The sequence below is a fragment of the Astyanax mexicanus genome, chromosome 10, assembly GCF_023375975.1.
Source record: "Astyanax mexicanus isolate ESR-SI-001 chromosome 10, AstMex3_surface, whole genome shotgun sequence".
Classification (NCBI taxonomy): Eukaryota; Metazoa; Chordata; class Actinopteri; order Characiformes; family Acestrorhamphidae; genus Astyanax; species Astyanax mexicanus.
This window is the reverse complement of record NC_064417.1, coordinates 27,027,732-27,053,622: the sequence shown is the minus strand read 5'-3', so window position 1 is coordinate 27,053,622 and position 25,891 is coordinate 27,027,732. Positions and strand designations below refer to the sequence as shown.

General features: G+C 38.2%; 1 protein-coding gene across 1 annotated transcript; it reads right to left on the bottom strand.

The window, feature by feature from the left end:
* Positions 1 to 6,806: 6,806 nt before the first annotated feature.
* cnot6b (CCR4-NOT transcription complex, subunit 6b) lies at positions 6,807 to 24,135 on the bottom strand. The gene is made up of 12 exons (XM_007237209.4): positions 23,918 to 24,135; positions 21,036 to 21,157; positions 20,177 to 20,363; positions 18,466 to 18,551; positions 18,262 to 18,366; positions 17,443 to 17,511; positions 17,105 to 17,262; positions 15,829 to 15,983; positions 15,446 to 15,600; positions 14,629 to 14,862; positions 12,185 to 12,387; positions 6,807 to 11,105 (listed from the first exon to the last, which is right to left on the bottom strand). The coding sequence occupies exons 2-12, from the start codon at positions 21,145 to 21,147 to the stop codon at positions 10,893 to 10,895; spliced, it is 1,677 nt and encodes a 558-aa protein (XP_007237271.3). The 5' UTR covers positions 21,148 to 21,157; positions 23,918 to 24,135; the 3' UTR covers positions 6,807 to 10,892.
* Between the last annotated feature and the right edge of the window lie 1,756 nt (positions 24,136 to 25,891).

Here is a 25,891-nt window from a genome sequence, read left to right as displayed (position 1 = left end):
CCATGCTATTCTGTACATCTCTTTTTTTGCATGCAGTTTCCTTTGACTACCTCGACAAGCTAAAGCATTCACGTAACTAAATAAACCAATCGCATGACCCCACGTATGGCACAGGGAGAAGATAGCTTCCACACATGCACCAGAGTCAGCTTGATGTGAACTCCAGACCACTGATTTCATTACTGCACACACTTACATCTAACGCAATGTCGCATAGCCAATTCATATTTATTGAGCTACACATACAGTAAGAGTATGTAATGCATGTGTAATGCGTGTGTCCCAGCACTGTCCCAGAGTTGTAGAGGTTCCTAATGGTGTCCTGCGATAATCCACCTTAAATATTCTCACACACTTCCATCAGATTTTACGGTTGGGGTGATAATTAGAGTGTTGATATTACGTACAATGCTCATCTGATGATGCGGCTGGCCATGATATAGCATCTCTGTCTTGAAGCTCTTGAGACAGCAGCAGCATGAGGATGAGCATTGTCCTGCTGAAATAGAGCACTTGAGTATGCATTCAGAAAAGGTAGGGCCACTGGTTGCAGGACTTTATTACCAGAATGCTTGGTTGTCAAGCACCTGTATTTAAAACCAACGGTGTTTCATATATGGCATTATACAAAAGTGCATCCCATACATGACACCAGTTATCTGATGTTTTTATGTATTTATAAAATCAAAAAAAAAAATACTTACGTTTTATAAAAGCAGTAAACCACTTAAAGTCGTGTTACAGTGATTTTAAACCAGTAATAGTTTTATTTCTCTTCATGTCACAAGAAAATTCACTCATGAGAGACGTATGGCTTTTTGCTTTATTCTACAGTCCAAGACTTTACAAGGAATCAGTTATATAATTACACACAAGTGAACCAGAGCCTCCGAATGATTGAGAGTTCACAGGAACACCAGTGCAAGAAAAAGACGAAACAAGAAAGAGGCCGATAAACAGAAATAAACAGAAACTCGTCTCAGGAGGTCGAGTTGGGAGCGGAAGGATGGAGCGGAAGAAAGGTGAAAGAAGGTGATGAAGGATGCCTGGCTGTCATTTTTAACCGGCAGAAGTCTGGTTCACCATGGAGACGAGACATGCGAGCGGCTCGTCGCGCCAGTGGAAGCCCCTTAAGCCCCGGCGGTTGTCTGCGTTCGTCAGGGCCGCCTCCTCAGCCCTCGTATTTCACGCCTGAGCCTCGTGGTTGCTGTGGAGAACAGGTCGGCTCGGATCGGCCCTTGGCGACAGCTAATCCCTGCCGGTTTCAGGTAGCACTTCTGCACCAAGACAATGGCACGCCATGTCAGAGGCAGCGTCCTGCACACTGATAATTAAACACGAGACCTTTTCATCTCCCTCACATTTATTACCTGCTCAGATAAATGCCATGTTTGGCCCAAGAGATGTGTCTTACAGCACTAGCGTTGCATCGCATCACGGGTTATTAGGATTTGGGCTGGAGGCCCATTCAGAAAAATAAAGCCCTATTGAGATGAAATTAGTTTTATATGGAAAGGTAGGTACAATATTTATTACCATATTGATTTTAGTTCTGTCTAAATGAAAAGTAAAGTGATTTATCTGGACTGCACGCTTTCGCATCAGTGAAGATTCCAGTGCTTTTACCCTCTAAAAATTGAGCCTTTAAAATAACCTTAGATATAATAATCTTGTGGGAATCAAAACATTGAAAGATTTAATCAAATGAGATCCTTATTTATTTTGTATCTGGTGTGTTACAAGATAAGCAAAAAATAAGTCCTAGTTCAAAACATTATCCATATTATATTATTATTCAAAGGAACTTCCCGACATGCACTTGGAATGCAAAGGATAATAAAAAATAAAGGAAAATGAATCAAAGTTTAAGGTAAAACAACAACATGTTCTGACTATGCAAGATGACTAGATTGTACTTCCTTGGTCAAAAAGCTAGCAGCTACTAGGGCCCATACTGCTCTAAGTGCTTTGAAGCTCTATTGACATCACCCTAGAATGTGAGAATTATGAGGGGAAAGAACGCCATCTACTCACCCAAAGAGAGCAAGGTCAATTGTGCTCTCTCAGACACCAGCAACTGATGGCAAGCTGCATGACCGGGATTCGAACCAGCAATCTTACAAATCATAGTAGCAGCACTTCATATTCTTTTAAAATGGATAAATATTTTATCATTTATTGTGGAAAAAGGGTTTTCGCAGCTTTCTGTTGTATTTTGTATAAACCATTGCGTAAAACTGAGTCTATAGCCTAAAAAGATATTACAAACATGTTAGCTAGTTTTCACCCAAAATGTCTAATATGGTCAGTGGCATATAATATTTGTCACCAGCAGCTTTTTTGGAGGTGATGGCCAATCAAGCAGCTACTCCCATCTCAGACGTTTATGCCAAAATTTCTTATTATATGACAATCTATCATTAATTTTCCTGACATCCTGTACGAAAAATGCATTACTCCACCTTTCCAGGTAAAACTAATCTTATCCATAAAGGGATTAAGGTTATAAATAACACACAATCCTGATACCTCAATGGCTTGTAAATTGCTCTTTTTAAAAAAAACATTTTCTGGGCTGAACACTTGGATTACTTGGATGATGCCTGTTCCTGAAGAACTCGGTGAAGAACGATAGCAAATCAAATCTCCTTCAGTACTGGATTAGCATAAACCCAAATGGGCCAGGTTCCCAGAATTTTGAGCTGACATGGTTTAAACCTAGTCAGGGACTCATTTCAAATTTTACTGGAGATTTTCTAATAAATTCCCTTTCAGCCTCGGCTTTGATTTAGTAATAAACAGTTCGAGAGCATTCCTCTAACTGAATACAAGCCCATGAAAGACTACAAACAACCCTGTGTTTAAAATATAAAATTTACAGTGACATACCAAGAGTCCTCAGATAGACATATGTAAATAAGCTGTATAAGTTGAGAGGCGTTACCTTGTAAATGAGGTTGGTTAAACACTAGCCAGCATTCTCATGTTAAGACATCGTAAATTAAACTCAGTTTAAGTTAGTCAACAGAATATATGAAGCTGTTATGTTTATACTATAGACTGTGTATAGCTGGACAGAGCATCGTCTCTCAAAAGTGAAGCCACCACAGGTCGGGTGCCCCCTGCTCTTCGGTTGCAAAAAGCTGTGTAAACCCACCCATCCCCATAGGTTTCAATGGTAACTCTACCTCCATTATTTAAATGCAACAGCTAGTGTAACCTCTGCCCCTACAGAATTCGTTTTTTTTAAACTTTATTCAGCTCTATTCAAAAAGGTGTGGTTATTGTAAAAGGGCTGGGTTACACCAAGCCGGGGTGGGACCAGTGACTGTATGGGCGGGACCATAGACTGTGTGATCTCCGTGGAGGCATACCTCAGGGGCGGGGTTATTTAAATGAGTAGACTGCTCTCCACAGTCTTTCTCCCTCCTCTGGTCTCTACTGCACAGACTCGGGTATCAGGATCGCCAACATGGCAGAAAATTTTGGCTTCATTTTCATTTAATGAATGGGAACGGTGACACAGTGTCCATCTTTTTTACAGTCTCTGATTTATACCAAAGAAAACTTTTTTTGTTGTTTGTTTGTTTTTTTTTACTTGAAATACATTTCTTAAATTTGCCAAGAACTCAAAAATGCCCTGAAAAATTGTGCGATTATTTCGGACACCTCTAGTAAAGGGTCTAATGGCCTTCCTCCTTCTAAGGTCATGTGTGTGTTCTTTGTTTTGAGTGTTGAGGACACTTCATGTCAGGAAAATCTCTGGCTGTCAGCTCTTGAGTTTGTTTCGACTGGAGAAGCGGGAGTGGGTTGTGGCTTCCCACTGCTTGCCCTAGTTCACTCCTGTGCTCTCCTCTACATGTAAGTGTACGAAGCGTCTCCGAGGGCCAAACTCACCGTAAATCATCTGCTCAAGAAGCTTCAGTCATGTTTTCCACGGGTCCCTGCATGAACTGTGGTCAGGTGCAACAGTAAAGGCAGCGGTAATTGGGGGGAGGGAGGGGAAAAAGAACGAGACAGAGCGAGAGAGAGAAAAAGAGAGAGAGAGAGAAATACATCTGCTTACACTTACCGAGACTTTGAACTCTCGCTGCCACGTCAATGCAGAAGCTTCAAGCACCGAATGCTGGACAGTCCGATCCCAGCAGAGCACACACCGCAGAAAAGTGGCCAAAGAATAAAAAAATAAAAAAAAACCCTGAAACAAAAACAAACACAAGGCGAACACAGAGACACGCGTAGATCTGCTCTCACACAAGCAAAACAACACCATAAATCCAGTTATATACTTCAACAAATCTAAACTGGACCGAGTTCAGTCACGGTCATCAAATGCTCCAACCTACGCACCAACCATTCATTCCACTGAACTCAATCGGTCAAATCCCCACTAAATCCACTCAAACCACATTTCCTTCCCAACTGCAAGCAGATTCTCTACATACCTGACCCGAGTGAGATCATTTATTTACCCTCTAACAGTGAGTGATGTTTCAGGCCTGGCTTACACCTGTGCTGAACTACACAAGTTCTGAATGTAGACCACAAAATTATCAAAATGGAGAACATACAGCCAGAGTACGAATTTCAGCGTTTCTGAAATGGATGGAAGACTGGTCTTGCATGTCTGGAAATAAACGCGTTGTGTTGAAAAGATTGAGCTAACAGAGTGAATGGACTTGCCTATAGGGCTTTGATCAGACTAAACCTTCCTATTGCATTATAGTCAAATTTGTCCAATCCACAAATTTTCTCCCTCAAACATGAAGTGTATTTAATCTTTCATGCACAGCAAGAAGTATTGCATCATTAAACAGCAATAAATCAACATTTTTCTCTGATAAGAATTTTTATCCTACCAAGCAAATCTAAATCTAAAATTTATATATTTATATAAAATATACTATATATTAAGATATCCCTCTAAGAAAAATCTGCTTATCCGATTGTCAGATAGCTTTGCTTAATAAGTCTCAATTTGCAGATTTTATATATATATATATATATATATATATATATATATACACATATACATATACACATACACAGACTACAAAATAGATACTACCCCATTTTGACTGACACCACAAAGTATGACATAAATTGTTTCAAAACTAAAATTCTTGTTACTCTTTGACATAAAAAGTGTAATAAAAACCACGAGTGAGGCCTACATCCTATGAATAGCAATATGAGATAACATAAGATTTTATAGTATTCACTAGAATTAAAGCTGCTAAAAAGATCGATCATAATATATGTGTTACAGATTAATAATCAGATCTAATGGCCCGGTTATTTTTGAGTGGGGACACTAAACTAGTTGGCATAAAATGCAACAAAGCAGGAGGGGAAATGTTATTAGAAATCAACATCCAGAGTCAAAGAGACATCCGACCAGATTTTCAGTGTTAATCCTAAAAGCTATTGGGAACACTGTGTTTGCCTGGCTGCCAGATTATCAATGTGTGTTTCTATCTCTTTTTTTAGTACAACAGCACTACCTAGTGGAAAAAAAGATAAAGTACATCCTCTTAAAGAAGATCTTTAGTTACGTGTCCATCATCTGCCCACAGGGTGAACTTTGTTAGGAATAATCAGACTTCTTGTCTATAAATTAGTAGTTTAGTATACATGTTGAGCTAAAAAATAAAATCTTTTACAAATGCAGATGGTTCAGTAAGTGTATTATTGAGAAGGTGGAACTAAAAGACTCAAACCCTGAAGATTTGTTTCCTTGAATAGATGGGTATGAAGCCTGGAGCGGGACTACATGCAGTTCTGAAAGAAGTCTTCCCAATTCACTAATATACCAAAAGTCATGGAACAGAAGTATGTAAGTTGACCATGAAGCAGACCTCAGGGTACTGCTTAGGGTGTTTTCACATCTGAACGTCCGAATCAGTGTCTACAGCAAGGTTCATGTTTTCGTTACTCTGTACATTTGGTCCAGGTTAGATTTGGTTTCACTGCAGTTGGGTGAGCAGACTAAAGAACTTCACTACATCATGTCATCATCTGCTACACGGGTTGTATCTCTTTATACTCCATATTAATTGGTTAATAAAATGTTAGGAGTTTGACGAGTTGCTTGTTGCTGGGTGTCGTCACAAATTCTAGCTTTCTTTAATAAGACTCCCCTTCACTTAAACAAAAAGGAACAGAAAGTCTGGAACAAACAAGGCAGGTGTGAAAGCACCCTTAAATACCTATACCTGTGTAAGTTGAGTTTTTAAGTAAAATGCATTGGTGAGGTGTACTGGGAGCCAATGTGCCCATGGCAGGGAACTGTGTGGTAATGGCCACAGATAGGATGAATGTAGAGGTTAAATGGGTAACAGGGAAGGAAGAAAAAAAGGAAAGAAGGGAAAAAAAAAAGATTAACTGATTTAATTATTTTTTTAGAGCCTAGGTTGCAGTTCCTTTGTGCTTTAAGAGTAATGCCAGTCATAACACAGCCATCTCACAGTATTCCCACACCCATACTCCTTCCACCCACACCCATACTCCTTCCACCCACACCCATACTCCTTCCACCCACACCCATACTCCTTCCACCCACACCCATACTCCTTCCACCCACACCCATACTCCTTCCACCCACACCCATACTCCTTCCACCCACACCCATACTCCTCCCACCCACACCCATACTCCTCCCACCCACACCCATACTCCTCCCACCCACACCCATACTCCTCCCACCCACACCCCTCCCACCCACACCCATACTCCTCCCACCCACACCCATACTCCTCCCACCCACACCCTGACCCCAATGTTTGAAAATAATTCACCACAAGCCGTTTCTTTTGTAGAAAGGAAATATGCAATACACATTTTATTCACACTTTACAAAAAGCTACTCAAATCTAATACAATACCTTCAGCAATTCAAGGTCATTACCAGGGCAAAGGGTGAGATTTACAGAATAAGAAAAATAACAGAGAGAAAAGTGCGGTGCTGGAAAGTTGTCTGAGTTCTGATTTATTTTCACTGTTAAAAATCACTTTAAAATACCTACTGCTGCATAGTGGAGAAAGGCCAATTGGAGCTAAAGGGTGTGAGCGAGTTGGCCTTTGTGGGAGCAAAAAGATGTGAATTCACCTCCTCATTAGATTAAGTGCTAACTCATGCATTTCATCCACTTTCTCTTTTTAAAAGAAAAAAAGAAGAAACAAAAAAAAAACAAAAGCATTAGAAAGCTTGACCTTGAATATCCTGCGTCCCACTGCCGTTTACGATCATGGTAATGATTTACAGATTGGATTTTGGTCCGAAAGCTCAGAACATTACGAAAAGAGATGGCAAGAACCCTGAAAAACAAGAAGAAAATAAAGGACGAGCCCTGTCCCTCTCCCACTTCAACAAAAGGAAGTTATTTTAAGAGGGAAATCTAAATCTGAACTGGCTTCATAGAAGAATGCACCACGTGGCACTACACAGGAAAGAGTATGGCCATACTATAGAAATCACAGAGACATCAACAGAACTCTAGAAAAGATTATTAATATAAAGTCAGGTTTGGTTTGAGTAGATTGTACAGAAATAGACAGTGAGAAAGAGAGAGGTCTATACCAGAACATGCTTTAAACTGAACAAGAGATCTATCATATCCAGAGTGGAGCTTCAGATAGAAAACAGTGAGAAAAAGAAAGATCTTAAAAACTACCACAGATGGATTTATGCATTCATAGCTACAAAAAAAATAAAAATACATTTGTGTGAGACATTACAGACCTGATTTGTTGCGTAGTACAGTAGTTTTTTTTTAAGTAAAAAATTTACAACATAACATGATGCTGAAAAAGCAGTGACCCCAAAACCGAGCCTTCCAAACAAATATATCAACCATTTCTCACTTTTTGGAGAATTCAGTTTTTTACTTTTACAATTAAAATGCTTTTATGAAAAAAAATGACATTTGGTTAGTTTATGTTAAAAAAAAAAAAAAAAAATTCTATTTGTTTGTATATATATATGATTTTCCTAAAAGGAAGAAATAGTTGATTTTCATGTTAGTGTTGTACCGATACTGTACCAATGTTTTACTGGCAATAAAGAGCATAGAGCCAGCAGCAGCTCCTGACGCTGCATTCGGCCAATATTATTAGCTTTTCATAAACATGAAGCTTTTTAAATTTGTAAGCAAATTATATCTAATTTAGGATACAGAATACGGCATTTACCAAAGTAAAACAAATACAAAATTGTAGTTAATTCCGAAGTTGGCATCAGCTGGTACTCTGTTGATACTTGAAAATCTGACATCTGTATTGGAATCAGTTGTATCAGTGCATCCCTAACATGTGGTTATTCACTGGAGGAGATTTTTAACAATGAAAATAGAAAAACAAGAACGAGAAAAAAAAAATGATAATAAAGTTGCAGGAATTTTGAACAGTATTTTTGAACAGGATGAGAGGTTGTACAGGTGTTCACTGGTAGTGCAAGGATAAGGGTACAGGTACACCGAGGCACAGATGCTGACATAGATCTCTACACAGCACAGCGTGGCAGTAGTGTTCATATAGTCTGTTAAAGTGAAATCGAATCAAGCAAAGTGAAACACTGTGAGCAGAATCTCTACGTTAGGTGGAGCGAAAATATGTTATACCCTTCCTACAGATCCATAAATTTAAATCTATTAGATTCAAGACAGAGAATTATGAATTTAGGCCAGAAGTGAAATTCTACATCTGAAAATGTACAGACCTCAATTTTAAAATCTTTTAGACGATTCAGATTTTTTTTCAGACTCCGTGTGAAAGTTTCACTACCTTAAAAAAAACGTATACATATTTTTCCGTTCAAAAAAACGTGCTTGCTGTGAAAACGGCCTTTACTCCTAGCCCATCACCCAGCTGCGCTGCATGGATGGATTAAATGACTGATTCATTGATTAAGATGATTAAGATTAAACCGCAGAATAAAAAATAAAAAACGCTGAGTGGACCAAAAAAATAAAGAGAGTGCAAAAAAGTGTGGCAGTGTCACCTTGGAACAACCTCTTCATCTTTTTTTTTCTGTTTATTATTTAGAAGCTGGTCATTTTGATTCCTTTTGATAAAAACGCAGTCATACTTACAGAATACAATCTTTTTTTTACCTTTAAATTTAGATCATAATTTATTCTTAGTACAAAAAGAAAAAAAAAACATTAAAAAGGTTCTTTGCATGTGGCTCATATACAATCAAGTACAGGTTAAGTGTATATTCATATATAGATATATAGATATAGATTATATTTATCTCCGTTTGTAAAAACAGTCAGGGGAGAAAACCCCACAAGGACAATGTGATTTTATGGCTGGGTGGGTGGGTCAGTTGTTTAACCACTGGCCATTTAGACAGTGCTACAGGACTGCAGAAGGTGAGGGTGCAGATGGCGGGGGCTGAGGGGGGAAAAAAAAACGAAAAGAAAATGGGAGAAAGAAACACCTCACCTCCACCCAACACAGTGAACGGATGCTGGTTCAATTTAGATTAAATCATCTACGCCTACTAACCCACCCAACCACATGACACGCCTCCTCCTCCTTTTTCACCAGGTGGGCGATTCCACAGTGAAGTCACATCCTGTTTTGTGTGTTTTTTCTATTTGCTTTTTTTTCTTAAACAAAGACAATCCAGGTGCATAGCTCAGTCACACCGAAAAAGAAAGAGGGAACGCTGAGAGAAAAGATGCATTAAAAACAATATATATATTTAAATAAATAAACGTGCAGAAAGGAGTGCTGCTGGATTCCCCAAACGATTTGGTTCATGTTTAACTTTTAATACAAATAAGCCAACTGCACTTACTCCCAGTAGGGGGGACTAATATACGGATAAGTGAGTTGGAGTGTTTTAAGCGTTTTAATCATTTTAAGCAAGTAATCTGGTTTAAAGACAATTTGACACAGTGTTTTAGCTTCGAAAAATCTTGCAGGACTATGCTGTTGAATATTGCACCATTCAGGAGTGAATATCAAGAAAAAAAAAAATAAAAATCATATAATAATTGCAGCACCACTCACTGCACTACACACACCAACAGCTGCCAAGGCTGGAGAACATCTGAAGACTGGCATCCATATATGCATGTGTAAGTGTATGTGTGAGAGAGAAAGAGAAAGAGAGCGAGAGAGACTCAAAATGTGAGGTGGAAATGAGCTGAGGGGCGGAGTTTCACCAAAATCCATGTGAGACACATGCGAAAAGCTAAATCCAGTATGCTAACTGCAAGCTATTGCTTATCAAATACTTCAGATGCGTATTTGAATGGTCTCTAAACCATGTCCAAACCAAAAAGAGGAGGTTTAAATGCACTTGGTTGTCGAATCACTGCTGGTTTTAGATTATTAAGGATAGTATCAATAGCATTAAACCTCTGCTTTCCCTTCCAATTGCTGCCCAAACCATTAGGAATGCGTCACCATTCGCTGTTTCACCATTTTACCACATCATGGAGCACAGTGCATCTGTGTGCTAACGATACGAATAGGCCACGGTCACAAAACCACAACCCTACAAGCGATTTACACCTTCAAAACAGAAGTACTGAGAGAAATTATGAGCCTGATTTAGCAGAAATCCAAGCATTTCGCAACAATAAAAACCAGGATTGATAGAATAACAGAGAAAAAAAAATAAAGCCATCATAAAGCGCCTATTATCAAAATTGACTTAGGACTAAACAGGACTAAAGAATATAATAAAAAAAGGAAACTGAACAAAACAGAAAAGTGCAGAGAACAAAATGACAAAACAGGAATTTGTGTAGTTTAGAGAGGTTCTGTCGTTTTCAGTAAGGTTCCAGAAGGAAAAAAAAACAAAAAAAAACGAACAAAACAGTAAAAGCATGTCACAGGTGGGACTCTGCAGCGCCCACAGTGGCCAGGAGGTCTCACTACCTGCGACCAGGCAAGTGCACCCCATTGATTGGTGGGAGGTGAGGCAGGGCCAGCTCCAGTTGTGCAAACAGGGAGAAGTGATCGGAAGGGATGCTGGGGTGTGGACAGCCAGTGATACTGTTTTCCAGAAGCCAGTCAGGGTCCAGGGGTCCCAGGACCCCCAACACGTTAAGCTGGGGCTCAGAGTGGAAGATGTAATCGATGATACCCTATAGGGACCGCAAAGAATTACAGAATGTATGGTAAATAATAATTTTGAAATATTTTTTTTGAAATAAAAAAATAAAAATAATTATAAAATATGTAAGCAAGGGCTCTATTTAATAAACACATTTTAACAAAGATTAAGCCTAGTCATAGACTAAATTTCCTTCATCTAAATTCTCCAAAAATGCTGTGCAGTCCAAGAGTAGGCTTAGTCCCTGTTTGGATAACTGCCTCTATATGGCAAAATGTTGTTTCCATTGCTGACAGATGTGCAAAGACACAAACACACAGCTTGTTTAAACACTGTAAAGAGGTACGATCACTATAACTAGATCACTATATCTCTCTGGAACAAAAGAAAAAAAAAGAAAGAAAGAAACCTACTGCCACCCAGAGTGACGGAAAGAAATGATCTTCCAAAATCCTGACCTAAATAATACTCTTGTTTCTGTATGCTGTGTTCTACTGTATACTATTGGCAACAAAGGTCTCAAAAGTATTCACATTTTTATAATACTTAAAATACTTTTGTACAAGTTGAAGTATCAACTCAAGCTTTTTACTCAAGTAAAAGTACTGGTTATAAAACTACTTAAAGAATATAATTAAAAAGTAATGCAAGAGAGGAAAAAACCTTAAGCTACATCACAGGATCCTAAGGGCATAGGGTGTCAAACATTTCTGTGTTTACAATTCTTATTCAACCACAATCAAATAAATCTATTTGGATTAAGTGAGTTATCCAGATAAGTTTTTTTTTTGTAAACAATGAGAAGCCGAATGATAACAAGCTGAAATAAATTGGGAGTAATGAAGCTATTTTTAAAATGTAAGGAATAAGTACAGATAAGTTTGTGAAAATGTAAGGAGTAAAAGTAAAAAGTAATCTAAAAATATGTATTTGTACTCAGCACCTCTGGTCGGCAAGGTAGCAAGTTTGGACTTCCTGTTTCCTCCTTTTGGGTACAGATTTTATAAAACATGGGGAAGATGCTATTGCACTATTTGTACAAACTTGTCTATTTGTGATTAAGTTTAAAGACAATAGACAACTACACAGGCTGACAAGTCATCTCAGTACCTTGAAATCAAAGGTATAGTTGGTGTAAGGCATGATCCCGTTCTCGTAGGCACTCTTTAGCTTGAATCCGTGCGTTATCCTGCTGTTAGACGAGCCGTTCTTGCCGTTGCAGTTAAAGTTGGTTAAACTGTCGCTGTAGAGCAGCTCCTTGAAGTCTTTGTGCGTGCAGTCCACACCACCTGAGCTCAGGAATTCCACCACACCTGCACAACGACACAAAATATAAAAAAAAAAAAACACATGCAAGCGTGCCTTTAAATCAAACAGTACACCTGCATAGACAGGAACACTGGCACCAGCTGAAATTTGACTTCTAAGAAGCTTGTTTCCTTAACTGAAGGAAGAATATAGGGAAAACTATTTAAAAATAAATAAATAAAACAAATAAAGGAGAAAGCTCAGTTTTACACTCCTGCCAGTCCTTTCACTTCTCACTGCGTTTAAATGCACTTCATAATCCAATTACTAATAAATCCAGATTTTGTCAGTAATCCAATCAAAATGTTTATATAAACTTGGCTTATTAGGTCACTGTAGTGCTGGGCGATAAAACGATAATGATAGTTATCGAGGAAAATATATATCGCGATAACTATAATAAGGCGGACGATAGGATTCGATAAACTTTATTTTCTATTTCCCGTTTAAGTAGCGCTGCGAACAGGCGCAGCACACGATCAGGCAGCTCGCTGAACTGCCTCTGCTCAGCCAAGTACCACTCCGTGTAATCCACTTTCCGTGTAAATTAACGTTCACTTCAGCACGAGTGAGGGGTTAGTATATAAATACACAGAGAAGCACCACGTTCCGTTTTTTTTACTAACTCTCACTGTTTCTGTTAGAAAACCCTGAGGGCAGAATTATCCTGTCTCTGTGTTTTTAGTTTTTAACAGATAGAGAGTCTGTTGTTCTGGATATTTTACTAAATACAGAAGATTATATAATCTGTGTGGCTGTATTTAAACAGAGCTAAACATTGCCGTTACTGAACTGGATGAGTTTTAAATACACTTGTTAAGTAATGTAAGTTTAGTCTACTGAAAGCCAGTAATGTTAGTGTTAATCTGTACTGCAGTAGAAGTGGATCTTTTCAAAAACTTGACTTTATTCCTCCCACTTCCCTTCCATTAAATGCAACAAAACTTAAAGGCTTAAAAAATTTGACTAAAACTAATAATATCTGATAGACTAAAATGTAACTAAAACTATTTTACTTTTTAGTTAAAAGACTAAGACTAGACTGTATCAAAATCACCTGTCAAAATAAACACTGATATACTCTTGTATTTTGCTTCATGTAGTTGCCTGCATTCAGGGAGGGGAATAATCCTTTGATTAAATATAATTGTATTAATTGCTATTGCAATTTCAATTAAACAGACAAGGTAATGTAAAAGGGTCTGAATTTTTTTGTTTGTTTATATATTTGTCCCCTGGTACTTGTTTTAAGGGCCAAACATGTGGGGGGGGGGGGGGGGGGTTGCAGACCTGTGTGAATGTATAATGACTTTTTAAAATAAATTAAAAGCTGTCTGGGCACCTTTCACCAACCTGGCAAGATCAGGAACATTCAAGTGTCTGTCCACAGGACTCTGAGCCTGCTAGTGACTTTGGCCATAACTCCTTTATTCAGTCACGTATGAGTGAAAAGAAACCTTTATGTATAGCAGAAAGTCGTGATACATATCCACATATCGGCTGATATGGAAAACTATATTGTGATAAGATTTTTTTTTCATATCGCCCAGCCCTAGGTCACTGTTTACAAGGGTCAGGCAATAATCAAATCGATAAACTCACAGAACACCATGGAAAATGCTGGACATTTTTTAACACATTACATCATACATCATCTAGAAGATGAAGATTATTTCAATTCTAAGAAATCAGAATATGCTGTTTACATGACCACTTGAACAATCTGATAACTCCAGTATTCAAATTATAAACAGATATTTAAGTGCATGCAAACACATCCACAGACTAACCAAGAAACCAGACCTGCTCTTCAACTGTTCTTCTGCACATCAAGTTCCTTCAGAAACTGGTTTCTGGGGAACTTAACTAAAAATAGTTTCATCAAGATGTTGTTGAAACCATGAAGGTTGGCCCTCATTCTGCTGGGGATCCTTTATATCCGTCTGCCTATCAAAAGTGCTAATTACATTCTGAGCACAGGCTGCTAACGTGATGATCTCCACAGGCCAAGCTTTAAGTGTTCTTGGCAGAGTGCTAAAATTCACAAAACCTCTCTCCACGAGTGCACGGCTTAAATTGGCAACATTTACTCCCAGCTAAAAACACCTTTCATATACAAGCATGGCAACAGAATAGCTAGTGTCAAACGGCAACATAGTACTGTGTGTGGATACATTTGGGCACCAGTCATACTGGAACGTTTATTCTGTGTTAACTGTTAGCAACATTGATATGTGAGGACTAACCTGAGTCAGGCAGAGAGTTGAGATCAGCACAAAGCACCAGAGGAATGGCGTTGGTTTCTCCAGACACTGAGGAGAGTTTGAGGCTGCGTGAGGCTTTGTCTACAATGTTCTTCACTTCTGAGAGGAACATCATGGTCTGCACTAGCTTTACGTCCGAATACTCAGGGTCCCAGTGCATGTGAGCGTTGGCCACCAGGAGGAGCTGTTTCTCCATGCCATGAAGAGACTTGCCAGCTATACACAAGAAGGGATGAAGCCACAATTAGAAAAGATATTAGAATAAGTAGATAATCAAGCAGGGCTCAATCGTCCCAAGGCTTTCAGCCAGCCAACCCAAACTGAAAATTAGTATTTATATTTTTCTTGTATTTGTGTATTTTTCTTCTGCCATAATGCCATATACATATAAACACACACACGACTATGTTATACTAAGCTGATTTTATTAAATGGCCATTTTTGATATATATGCAGTGGAGTGAAAAAAGTATTTGCCCCCTTACAGATTTCTTTTGTTTTGATTATCTAACATACTTTAATATCAGAAAAATATAACCTGAGTAAACATAAAAAAGTACTTTATTGATAATGTTAATTTATTCAGGTTAAAAAAAAATAAAAAAATAAAAAAAACTTCCCAAACCAATCTAGCCCACCCCCCCAGCACTCTAGGACCTTTGTTGAGGAAAATATACCTTAGGTATAGCACTAAATGAATTACCCACACTATGACGAAACTACCCACCATCTTTAATTTAAGCTTAGATTAGGATACTTTAGTCTGTAAAGTAGCACAATTGACGAATTCATTACTCACATGTAATCTCCATCATTTCTCTGCGCAGCTCCAGCAGCACCGCCACACCGATGTTGTCCTTGGTCATAACCCGATTCAGCATGGCTTCTGAGCCCTCAGAGTTCGCCATGGCAAGCTGGTTGAACTCCACTGTGTGCTTCTGCACCACGGTAAACCTAAAGGAAAGACAGAGACAGACTGCATTCAAGTTTTATGTCACAAGTTACAATACTAAACGTGTGCATACAGCACTTTGCAAAACGTTTTTAGGACCTGCGCAAAGTGCAAAACTCCAGAACTAAAACTCCAGAAATTCAGTCAGAGCTCTCGCTGGTCTTTTACCATTTAAATCTGAGCAAGTTAATATTAGTAGTGAAGCTGTGAAAGTAAAATGTCATACTCACTTCTCAGTTTTGTAGAATATTGCACATCCATCCACATGTTTCCTGTCCGATTCAGACATGGTTCTAGCTCGGGACTTTGGGCTGAAGAATCCATCATATCCCTGCCCTTTCAGCTCCACCAGGAAGAATTTATAATACTGCTCTGTCTCCACTTCCTGTAGAGTGCAAATCAACAGGGTTTTTACCGGAACTGGGAAACAGGTTACAAGCACATGCAGGTCTTGCGAGCTGGGCAAAAATATAGAGGTGCTCTTTATTGCATGTGTACTAAAAAAAAAAAATCAAATACTATTCTTTTCTAGTTAGTTGGCATCCTGGCAACACAATCCTGGAAGACCTCCAGCCTGGTCCTGGCACCCCCTGCCCTGCAAATACATGGCTTAACCTTCTTTCTACACCTGAGAATGAGCACTGAGGACTGACCTGCAGCTCTGGCAGCGCCTCGACTACTGCAATGCCCTGCTAACTGGCCTCCCGGCCTGTGTAGTAAAACCACTCCAGATGATCCAGAACCCAGCAGCACGTCTGGTCTTCAACCAGCCAAAACGGGCACATGTCAGCCCGCTGCTCATTGAGCTCCATTGGCTACCAGTTGATGCTCATTTATGCTCACTTATTTTACATTGTAATTGACTATTGTAAGTCGCTTTGGACAAAAGCGACTGCCAAATGTAATGTAATGTAATTTAATGTAATGATCCAACTAATCTCATAAGTCTCATAACCTCATTAACAATTCCTTTCAGAGTTGAGGTGTGCGTGTTAAATCAATGAAACAAACATGAAAAGAAAAAAAAAGAGCCCTGCATTAGTTGATTGGTCATGATGGGTTCTTTCTTTGTTCTACAGCCCTTGTTTTGGATCAGATAAAACTAGCATTTCCTCAATGTTGGAGGGACATATTACAGCAAAAATCACCATGTACCAAAAATCGCTGAGCTTGGAGTAGCAATGACACCAGTAATAGAGCAATTTAGCTTATTACAATATAGCAGAGCCCTGGCCGATAGTTACTGATAGCCCCGGCTGATAGATAAAAATGTAACACAATGTTGCTTTAAATGCACAAATTTAATTGTAAGGAACAAACAAAGAGTTTGTAGAATATACAACTGTACCAAATGTTGTAAATGAATATCAGGGGGAACATTTAAATATAGGCATTTTACAGTGTTCATTGTTTTATGAGCAAAGGTAATGGCTTCCTAATGTTCACAGAAACAGACTTAAAATTTCTCTAGCCACAATCTACAGTTTCTTTAAAATCCCATGGTACCTGTAAGCTGATGATGTCAGCATTGCAGCTTAGGATCTCCTGCATAATGGACTTCTTCCTGTACTCCCAGTTGAGGGCCCAGGGAGGACAGTAGCCATAGAGCTGGCGTGTGGCGTACTTATCACACAGCACATTGTAGCACATTACTGAGAACAGGGCTGCATGGAGGGGGGAGAGATAAAGCAGTATAAACAATAGAACACTCTCGGAAACATGCAGCAAATCCTGGTTAATGCTTTACCCACTGCACCAGATCCCAGTTGCTGGTGCTGTTTGGGAGGTGTTTGGGTGTAAATGGTCTGCTGATAAATGAACTGATCATTGTGTGGTAAGATTACCTGCAGGCCCGGTCCGGTCAGGCTCCTGCAGTACAATCCATGACCTGGGCGGTGGTTGCTCTGTTGAGACTAAAACGACACAAAATAAAAACACACTTCAAAACCTATGCAAAATTTTAAACTTTAAATTATTTTGGTTATTCAGGTTAATGGCAGATATCAGCCCAATTCATCATTCATTCATAGCTTTCACATCTACTTTGGTTCAGAATTTTGGACTTGTGAATTTGGTCTAAAACAAAACAGATGGTGTGAAATATGGTCTGGAGCAAAGAGCCAAACTTTCTCAGTCAGAATAAATTGGACCATGGTCCAGTGATTCTATAAAAAAAAAACACTTTCAGATACATAAAGAACCATATTTAAAATGTTTCCAGACAACTGCTAGCCTGTTGCTTTGTAATGCATAAAGTAAAACTATGCTTAATATGGTTTTGCAAAGTGGTTGTTTAAGGTGAAGGTAAAGTGGTTTGCAAAGGTGTTGCTTAGTGGTTCCTAGATCTATATTACAGTCGAGTCGAGGTGCAATGTGCAACCATAATAGAAATGGGAAGAACGCTAAAACTGTTTTCATTAAAAAAAAAACAACAACAAGTAATGGTTATTTAAACATTAACAAAGTTTCTCCACTCACATTTCTCTTATACAAAAATGTTCCTTCATGGAAAAATACTTTTACGCAATTACTCACAGAACTAACTTTATATTTAAGTTTACAGTTGCAAAATCACCTGCACAAGAAGGATTTGCAAGATAAAAAAAAACTTTTTAAAAAGAAAAAACAGAATGCTCAAGGCGGAGGAAACATCTAAAACATACCGCGTTTGATAGCACCAGCAAGATTGTCCAAAAGATAGTTCAGCAGTCGACGGGTGCCATCTGGTTCCTGGTACAGACTCATAAGATCTTGTGCAAGTGGATTTCCTGTGGGGACAAAAATCTGAATTAGGCTACCATCTAGCTTCTGCAACATAGTGGGGTCATCGGAATGGAGAGGTTACCACATTAAATGGTCACACTCACCTTTTAACCCCAGTATTTGTAACTGAAACAGTTTCCCCAATTCGAAAGGCAGAACCCGCAACTGGTTGTTATTTAAAAGCAGTTCCCTGTGGAGAACACAGGGAAATGCACACTTAAGCACAAGCTCTCCAGTCACAGAACTGTTTCTACTGTGTTAATCTTAGGGCACATTAAGGAAGACTGAAGACAAATAAAAGATGCAAAAATGCAAGACACTGAAAGTCTACGTGCACCACAACTGCACAAAAAACTATAGCCTGGTGATCTACCATAATCTTACCTTATTCTTGGTTTGGGCAAGTAAAAATAAAGACATTTTAGATTCTGAAATAGAAAAGCCCATCTCTTACATATTTATAGTACTAAAGCCCACTTAAATTGTTTGTGGTTTTATAGAACAATAACAATTAATTATACAATTATTGTGTCCAACTCTGAGCCTGGATGCCGCTCTTGTTCCCAACTCATCTGACCTAATCAAACATCCCAATATCAAGCACTTACTAAGTTTAGAATGGTGTTTCCATGCAAAAGGAACAGGGACAGGATTTAAGAATATGACAAGAGTGTGTGTTACTGTGTGTTTAAGACTGATATATATGTAAAAGACCAAGGTTTGGATTGGCTGCTCTGTATTGTGCCTAATTCCGCAGTCAGAGCTGAGGGCTAAATTGCTATACAGTCATGGCCAAAAGTGTTTGCATCTCTGATTTGTTTTCCAAATAAATTGCTATTAGACATTTTGTGTGCGTATATATTGAAACAAAAAAAAGCAGAGAAAAAAAAAATGCAAATTTGACAATTTCACACAAAATTCCAAAAACGGGCCACACAAAACGATTTCCACCTTTTCAAAATTGTGTGTAAACAACTTTTTTTTTCAAGCATGTGATGCTTGTTTAAACTCAGCTGTGCCATTTACAGGCAATCATTCTACTGTTTATTGAAAACGGAATAAGAAAGAGGCCTACAAAGAACAACACAGCACCTACAGTCAAATACAGTGGAGGTTTAAAGATGTTTTGGGGTCGTTTTGCTGCCTTTGGCACAGGGCACCTTGCCTATGTGCAAGGCATTAGGAAATCTAAAGATTACCAAAAGACTTTGGGTCAAAATTTAGGGCCCAATGACACAAAGCTGGGTTTGCGTCCAAGGTCATAGGACTTGCAGCAGGACGTTAACCACCGAACATACTTCAAAATCCCAGTTAAGAGGTGTAAGAAGATTGTTGATGATTTTAGAAAGCAATTGCTTTCAGTTATTTTTTCTGTAGCGTGTGCAACCAAATATTATGTTAAGGGTGTCAATAATGGTGTTCAGCCCATTTCTGGAGTTTTGCATAAAATTATATACATTTTGGCCTTTTGTTCTAATACAGACAAAGGAAACAAAAATGTATATCACCACAAGTAATTGCAATGATTTTTTGGAAGAAAATTCAGCCATGACTCTATATAAGAAATGCATATAAATTATTTAGTTTTTGACACCAAACCAAATATAGAGAAAACAGACTAGAAGTGCAACTTCATTTTCATATATGGAAAACAATAGATATGGAGCCTTTAAAAAAAAAAAAAGATTAAAAACATGTTTCCAGTACTTCTAGACTGTTAAGTTAAGCATTAAAACGGTCTCACAAAATGCTTTTTTTATAATGCTTGTCTATCTGCACTGTGCAAGCAGCATGCTTTTGCTACCCACTGCTTACCTGAGAGACACCAAGGTGCCAAGCTCTGCTGGCAGGCTCCTGATCTTATTGGACGACAGGTCCAGGTACACAAGGTTGTGTAGCTTGGCAATGTCAGGTGGGATACGTGACAGTGAGTTGTCACTGAGGTGCAAAGCGGTAAGGTGTGTGAGAGACCACAGAGCTGAGCTTAGACTCCGAACTTTTCCTAAAAAAACAAAGAAAACAAAAAATAAATTCTACAAATGCAGTTGGTGTGGACATTCCTAGGCAACCAAATCTAAATCAGGATAGAATTTGAATGTGCACCCACATTTAACTCGATATCATGCAGCATTTCTTATCTTCTTTCGTAATTAATGATATTTTATAGACTGATTCAGAAAATATTAAAGAAAAGCGATTCCTATAAAGGAATATGCCCCTATACCGCCGGCAAGCTGAATATTAAGTGATTATGTACAAATACATTACTTACTCTTGGTCTCTTCAAGTGACTAGTATATCTGGATTATATACTACTACCATTTTAGCCACATGCTTTTATAACTGGTAGTCAAACGCATGCTCCGTTAACCAGGCTAAAATTGAACTGCTGTGTGGGACAGAATATTTATATTTGATGGTGGTGCAGCAATTGTTACCCATGTTTCGGATGTACTAGGTGCAAGACATGTATAGCATCTACACTGCCATAGCATGTGGCTTGAATGTCTCATATAACCTCCTGAAGTGGTTTGTTTGAGTGACTGGATTTGTGTGTTTCAAATGTGTCTTGATTTTTTTTTGTAGTGTGGTCTTATCCAAATATAACCTTAAACTCATGAAGTACAAAGTGACCAGGTGTAAATGGGGTCAAGATGTGCTACAATAAACTCACCACTTATTTCAAGCTCAGCCCAGTAGGATTTTTTCCCACTTGCTGCTTCTTCACTGGACATAATTGTGTACATCCGCCTTTGATCCGGCAGCTCATACTTCTCCTTGGGCATTCCTGGACCACTGCACAAAAGAAAAAAAGCAATCAAAAAACAATTAATTAATTAATTAAAAGGTTCTTTTGTCAGAATATAAACTTTTCATAGTAAACACATATGAAGTAGATAAAATAACACTGATTTCTCACAGCATCATCAACCATTTGTTAACACCTTTTAGCTCCTTGCTTATAGCTAAATCACCATTCACTGCTCAACTACACCATCTGGGGCTTGGCTTCATGTCTGACCATAATTTAGGTCTGGAAGATCAGAAAGGGCTTTTAGACAGTTCAGTCACTTAAATACATTCTGCCACCTTCTTGTACCAGTGTTTAACAAAACAATCATAAAAAACTGATATATAAGCAGGGGAACTTCCTAGATGAACACAGGATGAAGTGGTTGGTCCTTACATGGGGTTTGAAGAAAATAGTATGTGTGGGACATTTCAGGTTCAGGCAGAGTTTTAATTGCCATAAAAATTATAACATTACAAAGACTGTAACATCACCATAATTTTGCTGCTCTTATTATGTTAAGTGCTTATTTTTCCAGGTTTTTACCACAGACAATGACATAGCTCCTAGATTATTAACCAATTCAATAAATATATAATAAAATATTTTTCTCTCTTGACACTTCAGGGGCTCTGCAAAAAACTAGTATCAAAACCAAAAACTATTAACTACGTACTATGTGTAGAGGTTTTAGTACTGTGGACTTTGGAAAGTTGATGTTAGCTAGCTATATTTTTGAGATACCCCTCGCTGCAGAACCACAAGTCCAGGGGGCGGGGCTGGATCTGATCCAAGGGGTGGAGCCTGACCTCCTGACCACCCATATCTTCTTTTCATTGGTTTTAAGTCATCGCATTTCAATTCCTCGTTAAACTTAACACGTGTCGCTTACGTTTCCCGACCAGGACTTATTTTATCTTATCAAATAAATCCTGGAACCCAACCTTAAGACTTTTACCGTTTATAGATCAAAATGTTATTTGCTACGTAGCACATTTAAATCACACAATACAGATTTAAAAGAAGGAACATGTCTGTGATTACAAACATAATAAAATGCTGTACATTTCCTATATAAATATTAACTATTTCATTTTTTATCTTTAATAAAAAGGGCCTAAAGACAAAATAAAAAATAAATAATTAAAATAAAGGATGCCAATGAGTGTCTTATCTACCAGCTACCATGTTCATTTATTATTACAGATATTAATACACAATCAAAACGGCGAACAGAACAGAAGCAATCAGATTTTCAATTAAGTAAAATCACCCAACGAAACTAATTCACGTTCGTGATTGTTTACTTGACTCCGAAAGGCGAGTGAGTAAAACCGGATGGGGAAGAGTCCGATCTGCTTCAGACCAATGAAAACACGACGTAGGAAGAGTTGGATCAGATCCAGCCCCACCCCCTGGATTTGTGGTTCTGCAGCGAGGGGTACTTGATATTTTTGGCAACTGGCTTTACCCTCTGTGGCATAAGGTTGCCCAAGGCAACAAATATATTTTTTGGTTAATATTATATTTCTGGCAGCCTTTTTTAATATATTGGACAATAAAGTCAGGCAACACTACTTTCATTTACAGCAAGAATGTAAGAATATAGTAAGAATATAAACAGCCAAATACACTTTACATATTCTTGCACATATACATATTTACGACCTCTTAGTTCACTTCATTGTATTGGACAAAGGTATGCCATGCAACATTATATTAAACACAAATAAGCAAGTAAGTACATAAATTAGTGAGTAAAAAAAGAAATGTTAGTGTGGAAAGGTGTAATTTGGTTTGTTAAAAAAAAAAACATATAAACAGAAATAAAAAATATATAAATATGAAATGTATTGGGATTTTTACAGACACATTTTGTGTGTTGTAATATATGATTTAGCATTTTTTCGTTGCCTACGAGTAAACATTACAAATATTTGGGGGGGGGGTTGTTTAGGCATAATCAACTCCCAAAGTAAAATATTTTATTGTGCAAAAGATTTAATTCATATCATCATAGAGGGTTACTTTGCTGTTTAGTAGGGGGCGTGATTAAAAAAGCTTATTAAACCCCAATAATTAGAAGGCTAGCTTAGCTAGAAGCTCCTTCAGTTGTATGGATGAAACTGTTCATTTTATTTAGCTAGTTAGCCAGGCTAAGCTAATGCTAGCTAGGTTAGCTTAGCCAACCCAGCCAGGCTGAGGAAGCAGCTATCTAACATTAATAACCCCCAAAGCACAGATATAAAATGAGATTGAACGCCTAAAACCAGCTAATTTAATAACAGGTGGCTTGATTATGGGTTAGTTAAATGATAAACAGATTAATGTGGGCTAGGTTAGGACTTTATACATATATTTAGCTACCTAGCTTAATTAGAATAGCTTATAAAGCTATAAAAGCATTAACACATTATCCACGGCCTTTTGAGAGCTAAGCTAACGTTGGCTAGTCTGTTAGCTAAAACCAAGGAGCTAGCTAATCTAGCTGGCGTCAACTAACTAAGTCAGCTAGCGAACCTAGTCACGTTAAGAACATATTTAAAACCTCAGTTATGAGCCATAAAAACACATATTAGCCACAAAGAAGCTGTAGTTATGTCGGTCAGTTAGCTAAGCCATGTTAGCTAGCTAGCTAGTTAGCTTTGGTATAATGCTAATCCCCAATAGCAGCACAAACTGGCTAGCAAAACGACAACCCAGTGCTTCAGCTATCGCGCCCGTCTTAAACCGATACACGCCTTTTAAAGTCTTTTAGGACTTACCTTTAAGAGCATACCAACCGCCCGCAGTGAGCGCCGTGTCCTGCTTCGGGTTCGGGCTTGGGCTTGGTTCTGGTTCGGGCGAGCGCTGGTGGGCTGATTAATATCACGGTGAGCAGACGGACATGCTGGCGGGGTTCAGTCAGCCCTGCTGCTCATGAAGGAAGCGACACTTTAACTGAGCTTCAGTTCAGCCACGCTGGACCAAAATAACCTCGCACTGATCCCAATGTGGAGATTTTTAATGATTTTCATACACTAGCCTTGTTTAGAAGTTATCTCCACCATGTAAATTACTAATGTGTAAGGGTTAGTACGAACATGTAACATCTGCTCAGGTGTAGACATTTTAGTAAAAATAGGCTAAAAATTCCCAGAGCTGTGGTAGAAACTACAGTAGGTTAGCTAACGTTAACGTTACATTTACTCAGTTATGCGGCTTGAAACTAATGATTATTATGGTAGTCGACTGATCTGACTGAATCTGATGATAATCTGATGAACATTATTTTCATTTAGTCGATTAATCAAGCGTTATTTTTGCATCATTCCATGGTTTTAACATTAAAGAAAGAAAGAAGTGCGCAATCCGAGAGATAAAATAAATAAATAAATAAAAAAACTTCAAAATACAACGTAAAAAGAGAGACAAACTCAAAGTGAACTTTTTAAAGGGACAAGGTATTCATACAAACATTTTCACCATGACTACAAAATAAAGCACTGGGACAATGAGCAACTCAAAATATTTACGTGAGATCGTTGTTAATAATATTAGTGGGTTCAGCAGAAGCTGTTTAACTTGTTCTGAAGGCTGATAACTCCTTAACACTAAAGACCGGCTCCCATTTCACCCCTTGGCCCCTACCACTTAGCCCTATCCCTCTGTTTTTGCGTGTGCGCACCTACGGATGGTGTGTCCTGATTCATGTTTGGTCCGTGGGGATCGGGGGACAGGGGCTACATCACCCTTCAAACAGAGAGCTAACGTTAGTGCATTTTGGCAATATGCTACAAAAGTTTGTTTACTAAATAAAACGTTAATATTAATGTTGTTGCGGTAGTAAATTCTTAAAATTAATTTGTAAAAATTCAGTGTTTTGGTCATAAACACAAAAAATATTGTATCGAAAGTACCCAGAAATATTATGATATTATTTTAGGGCCATATCACCCACCTCTTATAAAGCCTCGCTGGTTCAGAAAGAGGTTGGAGTGTTTCCAAAACATTAACATTGACTTTTGTATGTTTTAATATTAGTGCAATAATTTGGTTGATCTACAAACATGATCAGCCTGCCCAAACTACAGTATACAACCAGTATAGCCTTGACTGCTGGTTAACCAGCATAAATAACTTGTCAGAGTACTTATGTCTATTTATTTACATTTCTAATGCTATACATAGCAATACACTACCATATTACGAAAAAAGAAAAGAAAAAAGAGAACAGCCTGGTCAAGTCTGATCAGACTGTTGGTCATCATATGGCATACTTTATCAAGATGGTGAAAACCTAGTCAGCATGGCTAACGTGATCACTTTGGTGTTTCAGCATGACCAACTTGACCAAACCTGTCACCTTTATGAGATGACCCTATGATGGTATGGTGTTAAGCTGGCAGTTGACTGGTTGACCAGCATAGAGTATGTTTTCATGTTGATTTTGATTATTAAATCTGAAGGCTACTGATTAAGCTAGATAAGCCATGACATTACTTCCGCCTTGCTTTATGGTGAGTTAGCTTGTTTCAAATGTTTTTGATTAAGAGCAAATCCTCTTTTACTCTACCCCTTTGACATTTCAATCACTTTGGTAGAGGCAAATATTGGTGACCAATTCCAATACGGAATTCTTACTACTGATAGGTGTTTTTGTGGTGCCTTGTGGGGTACCTTTGTATTTGTAGTGTCTTTTAGTCTTTTTTTTAACAGGAGTTGAAATTGTTCAGAAATTCAGAAAAATATTTAACTAC